Below are 16,007 nucleotides of genomic sequence, written 5' to 3' on the forward strand. Positions count from 1 at the left end.
CCAGGCTGGCCTCAAACTCACAAAGATCCTCCTGCCTGTGCCTCCTGAGTGCTGGGATTAAAGGCATGTGCAGTTTTTTACTCTTTTCTATGAGAAATAAATAGTATTTTGTTGTTGATTTCTGCTTTTTTAGACAGGGTGTCTCTGTGTACCTCAGGCTGTCATGGAACTTGCTCTGTAGACCAGGCTGGCCTCAAACTCAGAGATCTGCCTGCCTCTGCCTCCCGAGTGCTGGGATTAAAGGTGTGCGCCACCACTGCCCGGCTAGAAGCAAATAGTATTTAAATTAGTTATTTTAAAATTTCCCTCAGTAGATCATACTATATTGGTGTGTATGTCTTTCTCAGAATTAAAATTCCATAAATGTATATATTGTGACAAATGGATTCCATGATTCTCCCTGTTTTATTCTTTGAGAACTTTTGCTGCAGTGACCAGAAAAAAAAAAGGAGCCAAGCCACACCCTGCCTTTTGAGCATTTGTGGTACAAATATCTTTTGATTCCATTTTTAAAAATGTCTCCTACCTGGCATTGGTGGTGCACACCTTTAATCCCAGCACTCAGGAGGTAGAGGCAGGCAGATCTCCATGAGTTCGAGGCCAGCCTGGTCTACAGAGAGAGTTCCAGGACAGCCTCCAAAACAATACAGAGAAACCCTGTCTCGAAAAACAAAAACAAAACAAACAAACAAAAAAATGTTTCCTTTCTGCTTTTATCTCCCAAAGTGCTCTACCATCATGCCTGGTTTTAAAAGTTTGCTGTTATTGTTGTTTTAATATGTTTTTAGGGGCTGGAGAGGCTGCTCAGTGGTTAAGAGCATTGGCTGTTCTTCCACAGGACCTGAGTTCAGTGCCAGGCCACACACAACTGTCTGTAACTCCAGTTCCAGATCTGATGCTCTCTCCAGGTCTCCAAGGACACCAGTCACACATGCGGTGCACAAACATACATGTAGGCGAAACACCCATGCACATAAAATAATAAAAATTAAACAGTTTATAACACATCTTTATTAATTCTTTTAGAATTTCATGCATAGGTACATTGCATTTTTATGTTATTCACCCCTCTCTCCTCCCCCTAAACTCCCCCTAGATCCACCCCCACTCTTCCATCCTCCCAATTTCTTGTCCTTTATTCCTGTTTCTCTCCTCCTCTCTCTCTCTCTCTCTCTCTCTCTCTCTTTCTCTCTCTCTCTCTCTCTTTCTCTCTCTCTCTCTCTCCCTCCCTCTCTCCCTCCCTCTCTCTCCCCCCCCTCAATATAGACCAATTTTCAGGAGTGTGGAACCATTGACGGTAGCCTCTCAGCTTACCAGGGCTCACACCCTTAAAGAAAATTACCCCCTGGACTGGAAGTGGGGCTCATGAGCCCCTCCCCACTCTGTGCTGGCGTGGTGGCTGGCTTGCTGTTGTGCAGGTCTTATGCGTTCATGAGTGCAGCTTCCTGTCGTGTCCTGAAAGCACTGTTTTGCTCGGGTCCTCCCTGGCCTCTGGCTCTTATTTCTTCAGTGGTCACTGAGCACTGAGGGGAGGTTTGCTTTTAAGGGTGTATGCATTAGGCAACTTTCTGTTAGTATAAAAAAAATACTCTCGATAATCACTTTGAAGAGTCCAGGCTTACTCTGTTCATTCCGTAGGTACTAGCCAATTGCTTTTTCAGCCTGTGGTGAAGTAATGATTACAGCAGGCTGTGCTGGGGTAGGGGGAGGCAAAACTGCAGATCTCATGCAGGAAATAAAGACAGAAAGAGACTGGTATGTTTCCATAGCCTCCCAGAACTACCAACCTGGGAGCTAAAGCTTTGACACATGAGCCTCTGGGTGGCACCCTGGATACAAACCACAGTTCTGTGGAGGGGTCTGTGTTGGGTGTGCACACGCTCATATGTGTGCTGAGGAAATGCTTTAGAGCCACGGTTGAAGGTACCAGACCCCCCCTCAGCACCATGCTTTAGCAGCCATGACAGGCTACAAAAAAGACATGTAGGCCTCTGACTCAGCACATGACACAAAGATCCCCTGGCCTCCTGGAGCCTAGAGCCAAAACTGAACACAAAGAAACTCTAGATCCCCCACCAAACTCCTAGACACTTGGTTCCTGGGAACTGTTTGGCCACAAAAGAAACTCCAGGGGGGGGGGGACTGTAGTCTCCAGGATACAGTCTGAAAACTGTTGGTGTCTATGAACAACAGGCCATCTGCAAGTAACAAGACAATGCCAGGGATGGATGAAGAATAAACCTTGCCTTTTCAGTTCAACGGGTCTGTTTCCCTGGTGGTCTTTGGGGAATCTTTGAGATTTGGATACAGCAGGGTGACTGGTGACACAATTTCCTTTCTAGATCCATGTGTTCCATGACATTGGAAGGGGAATTCTAGACAATGCCTGGCGAGGCTACAATGCTACTCTCCTGGCCTACGGCCAGACTGGCTCTGGAAAAAGCTACTCCATGATTGGCTTTGGCACAAACAAGGGTATAATTCCAAGAGTGTGTGAAGAGCTCTTCCAAGCTATGAAGACGCAGAAGAAAAACGTAGAACCCCAGGTATGCATCCGTATTCTAGAATCTTTTTTCTTGGGAAGTGCACCTTTTCATTTTCCACAAGTGGAAGGCACCAGCATTTGTATTTTCAGGTGTGTGTGTGTGTGTGTGTGTGTGTGTGTGTGTGTGTGTGTGTGTGTGTGTGTGTGTGTGTGTGTGTGAATTAAATAAAATAACCTTGGGTCGGGAGGCTGAGTTAGCAACTAGTTGACAGAAAGTAATCATACAGTCTCAGAGGCCTTCCAGGATAGAGACACAGGAAGTAGCAGGGTGTGGTTTGGAGTAGCACAGGGTTTTCCGTTTGTCAAATCGGAAACATGGGTCTTCTGCCGCTGCCAGCAAGGACAGAGCGTTAGCTAGTGGCTACTCAGCCTCTCTGAGCTCGCAGGTTTTCACCCCAACCATTATCTCAAGTCTTATTCATAACTGAATATCAGAGATTTAGTTAAAGCTACCTTTAGGGGCAGCGACAGGGTGGTGCACGTGGGAGCAGAATTCTCCCCAAGGCTACTGCCCGAGTGGCCGGGCCACTGCTAATTAAATAGGCTGGTAACTGCAGAGTTACTGCTGCGGGCCGAGAGAGACGGCAGTAGGTTGAGGCTGAAGTTAAAACAACATTGTCGTCCAATGTTGAGCCCAAATTTCCACAAGGGGCCTGCAAAAGCCTGGGCGTGGGGGTGGGAATACGGCTCCTTTAAGAGGCGCTGTTGTGCACACTAAGTAGAAACAACAAGGTAAGTAAAGAATGCCTGCCACAGTGTGGGAACCAACTTCCTAGAGCTGAGGGTGTTAAATGCTGCTCTCAGTTAAACACAGGTCCCAGGAAAACGCAGCTCTTGGTCAGCCCCCCCCCCGGGGGGGGTAAAGCTTGGCTCTCACTGATCCTAGGGAGTGGGTGGAGCCAACCGCCAGAGACAGGGATGCATGGTGGAAGAGGGCCTAGCTTCTGCTTAGCAGTTAAAGGTTTGGCTAATGTGGTCAGAGAACGCCACGGATGCACAGTAAAACAGGTGCAGACTGCAAAACCTTTTAAACAGGTTACATGTCAGGTGCTTAGGAAAGAAAAGAAAATGGCAACTACTCGTGTGTCCTAAAATAGGTACATATTTATGTGTCATATATGGTGATAGGACTTGAACCCAGTCTGATGCAAGCATGAGCACACATTCTGTTCTACATGTGATCTACACCCCTGAATTACACCCAAGCACCAAGGGTGGCCTTTCTGTTCCCCACACAGAAGATTTCAGAGCAAACTTTGGATCCATTGAATGTTGGTGGCAGTCATTGATGTGACTGTCTCTGAAATAGGTTAGGGGGTTGTCAGTAAACACCTGGAGGCACAGTCCTTGTCTCTGCTTGTTCTAGATGACAGCAATCAGACTAAAGAGAAAGACAACAAAAGCCTGCAGTTTGGTACAGCAGGGTTTGCATGTTTCTGCTCCTCCATAGGTAAAGATGCTCATGCCCGGCTTTGTGTGTGGGTTCTGGGGACCCAAACTCAGGTCCTCATGCATGAGCAGCCAGGTTCTTACCCTCTGAGCAGATTCCCTGTTCTGTGTCTTCTGAAAATTTATATTGAGAGAATTTCCATTGCCGTAAAATTCCTTGAGAACTAGGCAGTTTGAAACAGTCTATTATAGTTAATGTTAGTTAGCCTTTTCCTTTGTTGAATATTTATGTCATTGCTACATCATTCCTGAACTCAGGACAACATTGACACACTGCTCTTTCTACAGGTCATGTTTAGCATGCTGGAAATCTACAATGAACAGGTAACATTCTCTCTGTCTCTATCTCAATCTCTGTCTCCTTCTCTCTGTGTCTGTGTGTCTGTCTGCCTTTCTCTGTCTCTCTATCTCTCTCAATGCTGAGAATCAAACCCAGGCCCCAGCACATCCTAAACACAGGCTCTGTCACTGAGCCCCACCCATCCCGAGAGCCTATGCTACCAACATACACGCCTGAGCGACTCCATGGATTACTAGCACCGAGGGCTCTGGTGCCTGGTCACCCTGTGTTAAATGTAGCTCCTGCCTCTCCATCACCATCTCAAACCCCTTGTTCTTCACTGAAGAGAACCTCAGAGTCAGCTCAAGACACCCCAAGACCAAGTCCTGAGCACAAGGAGATTTATTTGCCCCAGAGGGACAGAGGCATCGAATAAGAGACAAAGAAGGAGATAGAGGATGAGGGAGAAGGGGGAGGGAGCAGGGGCGAGGGGGAAGGAGTGGTTGTTATGGAGGGACAAAGGGTTGCCTCTGAATAGAGAGGAGGCAGACGTGGTCCATAGGCAAATGGCGGTTTATAAAGGTACAAGGGGAACCCCTGTGTTAGGGTGAGGTGTTTAATTTTCATTGGGCATGTTAATTAGGGTAGCCAAAGGGGGCTTTTGATTGCTGGACTTCAATTCTTTGATACTGGGCCTTGGTAGTCAGGAGGAGGAAGTGAACAGATAGGGGAATAGGCCTTGGTGGCAGCTTTAGGAATGCGATCTAAGGGTTTGTAGCAAGGCAGAGGGGCTGGGGGAGAAGCCCAAGGCCTGCTGGAGCCGTACTGAACAGGCCCCGGCTGGCTGGAGTCCCTGCATTCACATTCTATGCTTTAGCACACAGCAGCTGTCTTACTTTTCCTTTGCTGTGGTAAAACGCCACAGCAAGGCAATTCATAGAAGGAAAGGCTTATTTGGGGATTACAGTGATAAGGAAGGAAACGAACTGTATACCAATTCTTCTCTTTCCTCCTACAGATAAGAGATTTGCTGTCCAGAACCAAGACACCCGGAGGGTTAAAAGTCAGGGAAGACCAACAGTTGGGTTTTTTTGTGGAAGGTCTGAAGTGGGTGCCTTGTGAGAATTACGCACAAATTGAAAAGCTGATGGAGCAGGGATCCAAAATCAGGATGACAGCTTCGACCAACATGAATGCCAGCAGCAGCCGGTCCCACATGGTCATCACCATCCAGCTGAAGCAGGTAGGGACAGGCTCCCAGCGACAGAGTTGCAGTGGTGCCATGGAATTTGTTCAGAGTGGGCCAATGGGCTGTTTTCAACCACAGGGTCCCGGATGGGAACAGCTGAGGGCCTTGCTCTCTCAGTGCCCCGGCCCTTGGGGTCAGTTAACGGGGACCCTAGGGGAGGGAGGGAGAATGGGGGGACAAGACACACGAGAGACGGAGACAAGATGGCATTCTGATCAAGTCTCGTTTATTGAAAGTACCAACAGGGCTTCAGGAAGGCAGGTAGCAGAAGGGCGGGGGAGCAGAAGTTCTCCTTGGCAGGGTATGTTCCAAGGACACAAGTCTGCAGCTGGGGGAGTCTGGAGTACAGGCCAGGAGGCAGAAGGGTGGGAGAGCCTGGACTGCAGGCCTTGAAAATATGCTGTACAGGAAGATAAGCAGGCACAGACAAATAGAAAGTTAACTAAATGTTAGTCTCTGGGAATACAGTAGGGATATTAAGATGGCTTTTATTATGCTATCGTTATTTAGGGCCCTCCACATCCCAGCCCATCCCCCAACCAAGCAGCTCCTGTCAGCCAATCCTCGGAGTGCCCACAGGATATGGCTGGCTGTTTTTCCTCAAATAAATTCTACACTCTGAGGAATGAATTTTGAGGCCAAGTTAATAAAGGAGTCCATGGTGAAGACATTGACTGTGGTCTTGCATAGAGAATTAAGACTAGTAGGCTCATGGTTACCATCTGAGAGGATCAGCCATGAGCCAAGGGCACAGCCAGTTGCTAATACACCTTTCTGGGACAAAGCCTGACCAAGAGTAGTTCCTGGAAATCCTTGTAACAGCCACTAATTAAAGCCTTTGATAAACCAGAGAGGAGCACTCTTCTCAAGCCTTCTCAGTGGGTGTCAGGATGTCTCTGAGAGCATCCCCAGGTTGTTCTTGAAACAGTTGCTCTGGGTGAATGCCACAGTCAACTGTGATTACACAACCCTGTCCTTTCGATGCCAAATCGGTAATGGCGGAAGCCCGTCATGTTCACACCAGGGACCGCAGACACATGAGTGACTCTTAGATACTAGCGCTAAGACTTTGAGGAGACCATCTTCCCAACCCCCAGACCCATCCTCTGTAAAATGGGGCGATGGCTCTGTTCCCAGGCACATTGGGAGGCTGAGATGAGGCACTGCAGTCTAAGGAATTCTCTAGAAACAGGAAGGTGATTCAGCAGAAGCATGTGCTGTGCAAGCATGAGGACCAGAGTTCAAATCCCCAGTATCAGGCATGTAAAAGAGCCAGGCATAGCAGCATGCTTCTAGAATCCTAACACTGGGGAAGCAGGGACAGGAGAATTGCAAGGACTTGCTGGCCAGTAGTCTGACCAAATCAGAGAGCTCCAGGACAGTGAGAAAGTCTGCGTCAAAACTCAAGTGTGCAACAGTTGAGGAAGACAGGTGACAGCATCCTCTGTCCTCTGCATGAATACTCATAGATGTGCACCTGCACATACACACGCATGCACATAGACACACACATACAGACATGAAGAATTGTAGTCAGACTTTCTTTTAGGACCACCAGCTCCCAAATATATGACATGGAGACTTATTAATTATGAAAGTTTGGCCTTTAGCTTAGGCTTGTTCCCAACTAGCTCTTAAAATTTAACCTGTTTCTATTAGTCTGTGTTCTGCCACGTGACTTTTGACCTCTCTTCCATTTTGAATATCTGACTCCTCCATGTCTTGCTGGCATCTCTACTGAGCCTAGATTCTAAACCTTCTGAGTTCCTCTCCGTCAGGAAGTCCCACCCAACCTCTCCTGCCTAACTATTGGCCAATCAACTTTTTATTAAACCAATCAGTGACATGTCTTCACACAGTATAAACAAATATCCCATACCAGAGAGTTTTGTGCATTGTAAGTGCTATTCCCTGAATGAATTTTACCATGTTAGTAAAATTCAAATACTGCATATGTGGTTCACCCCATCATTTGAACTTCTTATCTAGGAACAAGAGGAGAAACTGGATGGATGAACGCAAATAAATGGAAACTTTTTTAAAAAGTGAGAACGTTAAAATGTTAAAAGAAGAAGAAGTTGTTCACATAGCCAGCAGGAAACCCTGTAGAACTCAAGAGTGTGTATGTGTTCATTCGGCTGCAGGGCCACAGGACTGAACAGCCCCTGATGTTCGTGATGTTGTGGGTTTCACAGCATTTGATGTGCTAAAAGTTTGCTGAAATGCCTGTAATGACTGCTATCTGATGTCCCTCAAAAGGGCTTTGCAGAACTAGAGAGAGGCAAGCAGGACACTTGAACTGGGGAATTCAGTATTGTCACTGTCAACTGTCCCTGCACAGGGATGGCACCTTCGGTGACAGCTGTTATATTTGGAGTCTGAGGTATACCTTGAAGAGCCATGTAAGCTTGTGGGACAGTCTGTCTGGGAGGCATCAGTCTAACAGCCTGAGGTGTGTCTGTCTCTACAGGTTTTCCTGGACATGGCCCTCACCAAACAATCCAGCATCAACATGGTGGACTTGGCAGGAAGTGAGAGGCAGAAATCATCAGGGTCTGAAGGAGACCGGCTGAGGGAAGGATCTAGGGTCAATTTAAGCCTAACCAGTTTAGGAAATGTCATCAGGTATGTGACCAGCACACAGACATTCATGTGTCTTAGTTACTGTTCTGGAGCACGAGTTCTAATAGTCTTAATAATAAAAGCCCAGAGTCAGACACACATGATGGAAAACACTGAGCGATCACACAGACGAAGGAGCAAAACCACAACCACCTTTAACTCTCCAACTTCCCAGCCGAAAAGAGACTGAGCTCCTCCTGTCTCCTCCGGCCTTATCACTTCCTCTCTCATCTGTCTGTACTGTCCTCCAGACCTCCATGGTTAACAGCTAGTGATTAGCTCTGCCCTCTGATCTTCAGGCAAGCTTCATTTGTAGAGTGTAAACAAGATATCACTACACTTTTCTATTTCTCTAAAGAGACACTTATAGGAGAAATAGTTTATTGGAGGCTTACAGTTTCAGAGGATTAGAGTCCATGTCCTTCATGGTAGGGAAAATGGTAGTGAACCGGAAGGCATGATGCTAAATTGGTAGCTGGATCAAGCTCACATCTTGATCCAGAAGCAGGAGGCACAAATCGATAACTGGAATACTGTATGCTTTGGAGACCTCAAAGCCCACCGGCAGTGATACACATCCTCCATTAAGGCCACACCTCCTCATCCTTTCCAAATAGTTCCACCAACCGAGGACCAAGAATTCAAACATATGAGCCTATGGCGGCCTGTAGAAGGCTTTCTTGGACCACCAACCCCCAAATCATGACACAGAGACTTCTTATTAATTATAAAAACTCAACCTTTAGCTTATGGTTGTCTCACTAGCTCTTTTAAATTAATTTACCCTGTTTTTATTCATCTATGTTTTGCCTCAGAGCTTTTTACCTTTCTTTCCTTCTGTATGTCCTACTTTTCCTGCTTCCTCCATGTCCATCTGGCCTCAGACCTCCCTCCCTCACTCTCTCTCTCTCTCTCTCTCTCTCTCTCTCTCTCTCTCTCTCCTCCCTCACTCTCTCTCTCTCTCTCTCTCTCTCTCTCTCTCTCTCTCTCTCTCTCTCCTCATTCTCTTCCCCCTCTTCTTTTACAGTCTAAATTCCTCCTCCTTGCTCTCTCTGCCTGACAGCACCGCCTATCCTTCCTCTGCCTAGTTATTGGCTGTTTAGATTTTTATTAGACCAATCAGGTGCCTTAGGCAGGCAAGGTAAAACAGATACAACACATCTTTGCCTAGTTAAGCAAGCAAATTCAGCATAAACAAATGTAACACACCTTTACATAGTTAAGCAAATTCAGCATAAACAAATGTAACACACCTTTACATAGTTAAGCAAATTCAGCATAAACAAATGTAACACATCTTTACATAGTTAAGCAAATTCAGCATAAACAAATGTAACACACCTTTACATAGTTAAGCAAATTCAGCATAAACAAATGTAACACACCTTTACATAGTTAAGCAAATTCAGCATAAACAAATGTAACGCACCTTTACATAGTTAAGCAAATTCAGCATAAGCAAATGTAACACACCTTTACATAGTTAAAGTCATGGTCCACACATGGGCCATTCTCATTCAAACCACCACGCCATGACGTGAAACAATGACGTAGAAGAGAGCAGAGAGTGGTGTCCCAGTTTCCTAGTAAGTCCACGGTCTGGATCTCATCCCCAGCTCCAAACTTACCAAGCAAATGGAATAAGATTACATTAATAACAGCCTTTAGTTCACAATAGTGGCATCACTATGTGTGTCTCCTGTATATTTAAAACTAATTAATGCCTCACAAATTAACACTAGCAAAATAAATATTCCTTCCATCACCTGAAAGTGGTTGATGCAGAATTCCATTCCTCCGCCTTCCTCTTGGAGGTAAGTACCATGCGGGGTTTGGGGTACCACTACTCCCCCACTATTGTTCCTCCTTGTTTTCCTTTTTTGTTTTTCTTTTTTCCAGGGAGATGTTTGTATGTGTATGGGCATACATGTGGGTGGGTACGTTGACTCATATGTACACATATGTGCAGAGGCCAGAGATGTCGTCCTCATGTAGGATGCCTCCCTTAGTTCTCTCCACTATATTTACTGAGGTGAGGTTTCTTGATGAAGATGGAGCCCGCTGGTTCAGCTAGTCTAGCTACCCAGATTGCCCAGGGAGATCTCTAGTCTCCACCTCCCAAGTTCTGATGGGTTGCCACGCCTGCCTGACTTTTATGTGGGTGCTGGAACTGGAACCCCAGTCTTCACACAACGTAATTTGCATCCAGGTCAAAATATAGAACATCTTCAGAGGTCACAAGTCTCCACCAGACCCCTCCCCACTGGGGCACACCCCTCCCCACTGGGGCACACCCCTCCCTGCTGGAACAGACACACAAACACACACCTCCGTTGGAACACAGCCCCTCCTGTTGGCACGGCACCAAAACAAGCTGACCTTTAACATCAGATTCATCTTTGCCTAACTGTCTTGAGTTTTATAATTTGAAAAAGTTTAATTATGTGTATGTCTATGTGGGTGAGTATGGGAATGTGCTCCTCAGTGCAGCAGCCCGTGGAGGCCAGAAGAGGGCATCAGATGCCCTGGAGCTGCAGCTACACGTGGTTGTGAATGACCTACTGTCTGCTTGAGTGGTACCCGCTCTGAAGCTCAGTGCCATCTCTCCAGTCTCTGTCTCTTGTGTGACGGAGGCTTAGGTCTCCAGCTTGTGTCCTGTCTCTTGTGTGACGGAGGCTTAGGTCTCCAGCTTGTGTCTTGTTTCTTGTGTGACGGAGGCTTAGGTCTCCAGCTTGTGTCCTGTCTCTTGTGTGACGGAGGCTTAGGTCTCCAGCTTGTGTCCTGGGTTGCTTGGGCACCTTGGCACAGGTGTCTGTTATTATTGTCACTTTACAGGGTGGATTAGTCACTTCTCTGACCTGAAGCCACTTCAGAAAGGAAGCAGCATTTACCTTGATTCACGGTTTGAGTGAGGAAAAGCAGGGCAGCTCCTTGGAGGCAGAAATAAACAGTGGCTTACCCACAAGGGTGACCTTCAGACCACAACGCAGGGCCACCGCAGGGATGTGTGAGCCATCGCTAGTTACCCCCGGAGAGGCAGTTTCTTTCTTACCCCTCCATTGTTTCTCCTTCACGCAGTGCTCTGGCTGACTCAGCCACGGGGAAGAAAGTCCTGCACATCCCCTACAGAGATTCTGTTCTCACCAAACTGCTGAGGTCGGCTCTGGGCGGGAACAGCCGGACCACACTGGTAAGACAGACCTCTTCGTTAGAACATGTAACACTGGCTAGGCTTTAGAGTTCTGTGGCTGAAGTCACTCTCAACACACTAGGACTCAGTCCTCCTCTGCATCATCTCTCAGTCCCCGATGCCTGTCCACTGCCATGTGTCACGAGGGCTCCACAACATTAAATATTTTACCCCTTGCTGCAACCCCTTCCGGGCTTGCTACTGCAATATATATTGCTTTCCATTTGGGCTCTGTTTTATGATGGAGATGGAACCAGGGCCTGGTGATACCAGGCAAGGCTCTGCCACTGAGCCATGCCTCCAGCCTGGAATATGATATGTAATTACTTTTTTGTTTTGTTTTTTGACACAGGGCTTCTCTGTGATTTTTGGAGGCTGTCCTGGCACTCGCTCTGTAGACCAGGCTGGCCTCGAACTCCCAGAGATCCACCTGCCTCTGCCTCCCTAGTGCTGGGATTAAAGGTGTGTGCCACCTCCTCCTGACATATATATATATATATATATATATATATATATATATATATATGATTACTTTTGCTATAAGAACAGAATTAACAATGCTACCGAGTCCTATGGTAAGGCAGTTAGTTGCCGGGCAAATGTGGACTCTGTAGGGTAACTGCGTTTCAGTCTTAGCACTGAACATGCGAAGCCAGGGACAAATCAGGCTAACTGCTACGTCTCCCCAAACTCACAGGTAAAACACAGTCTTGCTTAAATACTTGCCTAAGTACTTCACTTTAAGGTCTTTCTGGGTATCTGTTATTTGTGGATCTCAGTGGTGCATTCACCAAGCACCTGGAATACAACGACAGCACTCCTCCGAGCTGGAGATGTAGCTCGGGTACAGCACTACCATGTGTTAGAGTCTGGGTTCCATTCCCAGCGCTGGAAAAGCAGAAGCAAAACCAGTGCACCCAAGACACCTTCTGAGTGTCCAACTGCAGACTGGAATCCAGCAATCTCACAGGAGTACAGTCACCTGACACAGTGAGTACAGTCACCTGACACAGTGAGTACAGTCACCTGACACAGTGAGTACAGTCACCTGACACAGTGAGTACAGTCACCTGACACAGTGAGTACAGTCACCTGAGACAGTGAGTACAGTCAGTCACCTGAGACAGTGAGTACAGTCAGTCACCTGAGACAGTGAGTACAGTCAGTCACCTGACACAGTGAGTACAGTCACCTGACACAGTGAGTACAGTCACCTGACACAGTGAGTACAGTCAGTCACCTGACACAGTGAGTACAGTCACCTGACACAGTGAGTACAGTCACCTGAGACAGTGAGTACAGTCAGTCACCTGACACAGTGAGTACAGTCAGTCACCTGACACAGTGAGTACAGTCACCTGAGACAGTGAGTACAGTCACCTGAGACAGTGAGTACAGTCAGTCACCTGAGACAGTGAGTACAGTCACCTGACACAGTGAGTACAGTCACCTGCCACAGTGAGTACAGTCACCTGCCACAGTGAGTACATTCACCTGCCACAGTGAGTACAGTCACCTGACACAGTGAGTACAGTCACCTGACACAGTGAGTACAGTCACCTGAGACAGTGAGTACAGTCACCTGACACAGTGAGTACAGTCAGTCACCTGACACAGTGAGTACAGTCACCTGACACAGTGAGTACAGTCACCTGACACAGTGAGTACAGTCAGTCACCTGACACAGTGAGTACAGTCAGTCACCTGAGACAGAGAGTACAGTCACCTGACACAGTGAGTACAGTCACCTGACACAGTGAGTACAGTCACCTGACACAGTGAGTACAGTCACCTGACACAGTGAGTACAGTCACCTGACACAGTGAGTACAGTCACCTGACACAGTGAGTACAGTCAGTCACCTGACACAGTGAGTACAGTCACCTGACACAGTGAGTACAGTCACCTGACACAGTGAGTACAGTCACCTGACACAGTGAGTACAGTCACCTGACACAGTGAGTACAGTCACCTGACACAGTGAGTACAGTCACCTGAGACAGTGAGTACAGTCAGTCACCTGAGACAGTGAGTACAGTCAGTCACCTGAGACAGTGAGTACAGTCAGTCACCTGACACAGTGAGTACAGTCACCTGACACAGTGAGTACAGTCACCTGACACAGTGAGTACAGTCAGTCACCTGACACAGTGAGTACAGTCACCTGACACAGTGAGTACAGTCACCTGAGACAGTGAGTACAGTCAGTCACCTGACACAGTGAGTACAGTCAGTCACCTGACACAGTGAGTACAGTCACCTGAGACAGTGAGTACAGTCACCTGAGACAGTGAGTACAGTCAGTCACCTGAGACAGTGAGTACAGTCACCTGACACAGTGAGTACAGTCACCTGCCACAGTGAGTACAGTCACCTGCCACAGTGAGTACATTCACCTGCCACAGTGAGTACAGTCACCTGACACAGTGAGTACAGTCACCTGACACAGTGAGTACAGTCACCTGAGACAGTGAGTACAGTCACCTGACACAGTGAGTACAGTCAGTCACCTGACACAGTGAGTACAGTCACCTGACACAGTGAGTACAGTCACCTGACACAGTGAGTACAGTCAGTCACCTGACACAGTGAGTACAGTCAGTCACCTGAGACAGAGAGTACAGTCACCTGACACAGTGAGTACAGTCACCTGACACAGTGAGTACAGTCACCTGACACAGTGAGTACAGTCACCTGACACAGTGAGTACAGTCACCTGACACAGTGAGTACAGTCACCTGACACAGTGAGGTGAGGACACCTTACAGATCTGCAAGATTCATGAGTTTTGAGACAGGGTCTCACTATATAGCTTACACTGACCACAAAATCACAGTCCTCCTGCCTCAGCCTCTTAAGTGCTGGAAACACAGAAGGTGCCATTCTAGGCATTTCTTCTCGGAACCTCTAGCTCCTATTGTAGTGGGGTTTTTTTTTGTTTTGTTTTTTTGTTTTTTTGCTGTTGTTGTTGTTCTGTTTTTTTGCTTTTCGAGACAGGGTTTCTCTGTATGATAGTCTTGGATGTCCTGGAACCCATTTTATAGACCAGGCTGGCCTCAAACTCATTTGAGATCTGCCTGCCTCTGCCTCCCGAGTGCTGGGATTATTGGAGAAAAGGAGGTAGGAGATGAATATTGAGTGTTCTAAGACTCAAATAAAACACAGAATAGCCACAGCCACCATGCTCTATGATTCCCTGTGAGAGTTTCCAGAGAGGATTCCCTGTGAGAGAGTTTCCAGAGAGGATTCCCTGTGAGAGTTTCCAGAGAGGATTCCCTGTGAGAGTTTCCAGAGAGGATTCCCTGTGAGAGTTTCCAGAGAGGATTCCCTGTGAGAGTTTCCAGAGAGGATTCCCTGTGAGAGTTTCCAGAGAGGATTCCCTGTGAGAGTTTCCAGAGAGGATTCCCTGTGAGAGTTTGCAGAGAGGATTCCCTGTGAGTGTTTCCAGAGAGGATTCCCTGTGAGAGTTTCCAGAGAGGATTCCCTGTGAGTGTTTCCAGAGAGGATTCCCTGTGAGTGTTTCCAGAGAGGATTCCCTGTGAATGTTTCCAGAGAGGATTCCCTGTGAGAGTGTTTCCAGAGAGGATTCCCTGTGAGAGTTTCCAGAGAGGATTCCCTGTGAGAGTTTCCAGAGAGGATTCCCTGTGTGAGAGTTTCCAGAGAGGATTCCCTGTGAGAGTTTCCAGAGAGGATTCCCTGTGAGAGTTTCCAGAGAGGATTCCCTGTGAGAGTTTCCAGAGAGGATTCCCTGTGTGAGAGTTTCCAGAGAGGATTCCCTGTGTGAGAGTTTGCAGAGAGGATTCCCTGTGAGAGTTTCCAGAGAGGATTCCCTGTGAGAGTTTCCAGAGAGGATTCCCTGTGAGAGTTTCCAGAGAGGATTCCCTGTGAGAGAGTTTCCAGAGATGATTCCCTGTGAGAGTTTCCAGAGAGGATACCCTGTGAGAGTTTCCAGAGAGGATTCCCTGTGAGAGTTTCCAGAGAGGATTCCCTGTGAGTGTTTCCAGAGAGGATTCCCTGTGAGAGTTTCCAGAGAGGATTCCCTGTGAGTGTTTCCAGAGAGGATTCAGCAAGGAAGAAAGGTCTGCCCTGATGTGGGCGGAACATTCCTGTGGCTGTGGGGTGGCTGGTTACGAGGGAGGAGGAAGGAAGCCCACAGTACAGGTTTTCTCCCAGCCCCACCATCTACCTGTGGGATGCACTGCTCTGCCTTCACTACCTGCCGGGGTGGCTGAATACTCTGAGGTCTGAGCCCAGAGAAATCCTTCTTGTGGTTGGCTTTCCTGGGCGCTTTGGCTCAGCGATGGGAAGGTCTCACAGGATTAGTCGCCATGCTCTTGACAGGATCTGGAGTGAGCAAAACTTTCTCTGTACGCTGAGAACATTCAGCAATCAGTCGCTCAGTCTCCTGAGGACACTGCTGAGGACCAAGCGCACAGAGCCTGTGGCAGTCATCAGGACAGCGGCAGATTTCAGAGTTAGCCAGTGGCCAGCTCTAATTCCAGTTCTAGCTGGTTATCGTCTGGGTGACCTGACTGTATTGCTTTTTTCTAGCCAGAGTTTCCTGGCTAGTGAAGTTTAATAGAGCAGTGAGATGGCTCAACGGGAAAAGTACTTGCTGCCAAACCTGATGACCTGGGTTCTACTCCCGGAACGGACAGAGTGGAAGGAGAGA

At 47.5% G+C, this 16,007-nt stretch overlaps 1 protein-coding gene across 1 annotated transcript in view; it reads left to right on the top strand.

The window, feature by feature from the left end:
• Window positions 1-16,007, top strand: part of LOC101837080 (kinesin-like protein KIF28P) — a 44,096-nt gene that overhangs the window by 6,174 nt on the left and 21,915 nt on the right. Inside the window, exons 3-7 of the mRNA XM_040737430.1 lie at window positions 2,343-2,546; window positions 4,283-4,318; window positions 5,293-5,517; window positions 7,994-8,148; window positions 11,224-11,335. Coding sequence (XP_040593364.1) covers window positions 2,343-2,546; window positions 4,283-4,318; window positions 5,293-5,517; window positions 7,994-8,148; window positions 11,224-11,335 — 732 coding nt within the window. The remainder of the gene's footprint in view (window positions 1-2,342; window positions 2,547-4,282; window positions 4,319-5,292; window positions 5,518-7,993; window positions 8,149-11,223; window positions 11,336-16,007) is intronic.

This window comes from Mesocricetus auratus, unplaced genomic scaffold (genome assembly GCF_017639785.1).
Source record: "Mesocricetus auratus isolate SY011 unplaced genomic scaffold, BCM_Maur_2.0 Super-Scaffold_100676, whole genome shotgun sequence".
Classification (NCBI taxonomy): domain Eukaryota; kingdom Metazoa; phylum Chordata; class Mammalia; order Rodentia; family Cricetidae; genus Mesocricetus; species Mesocricetus auratus.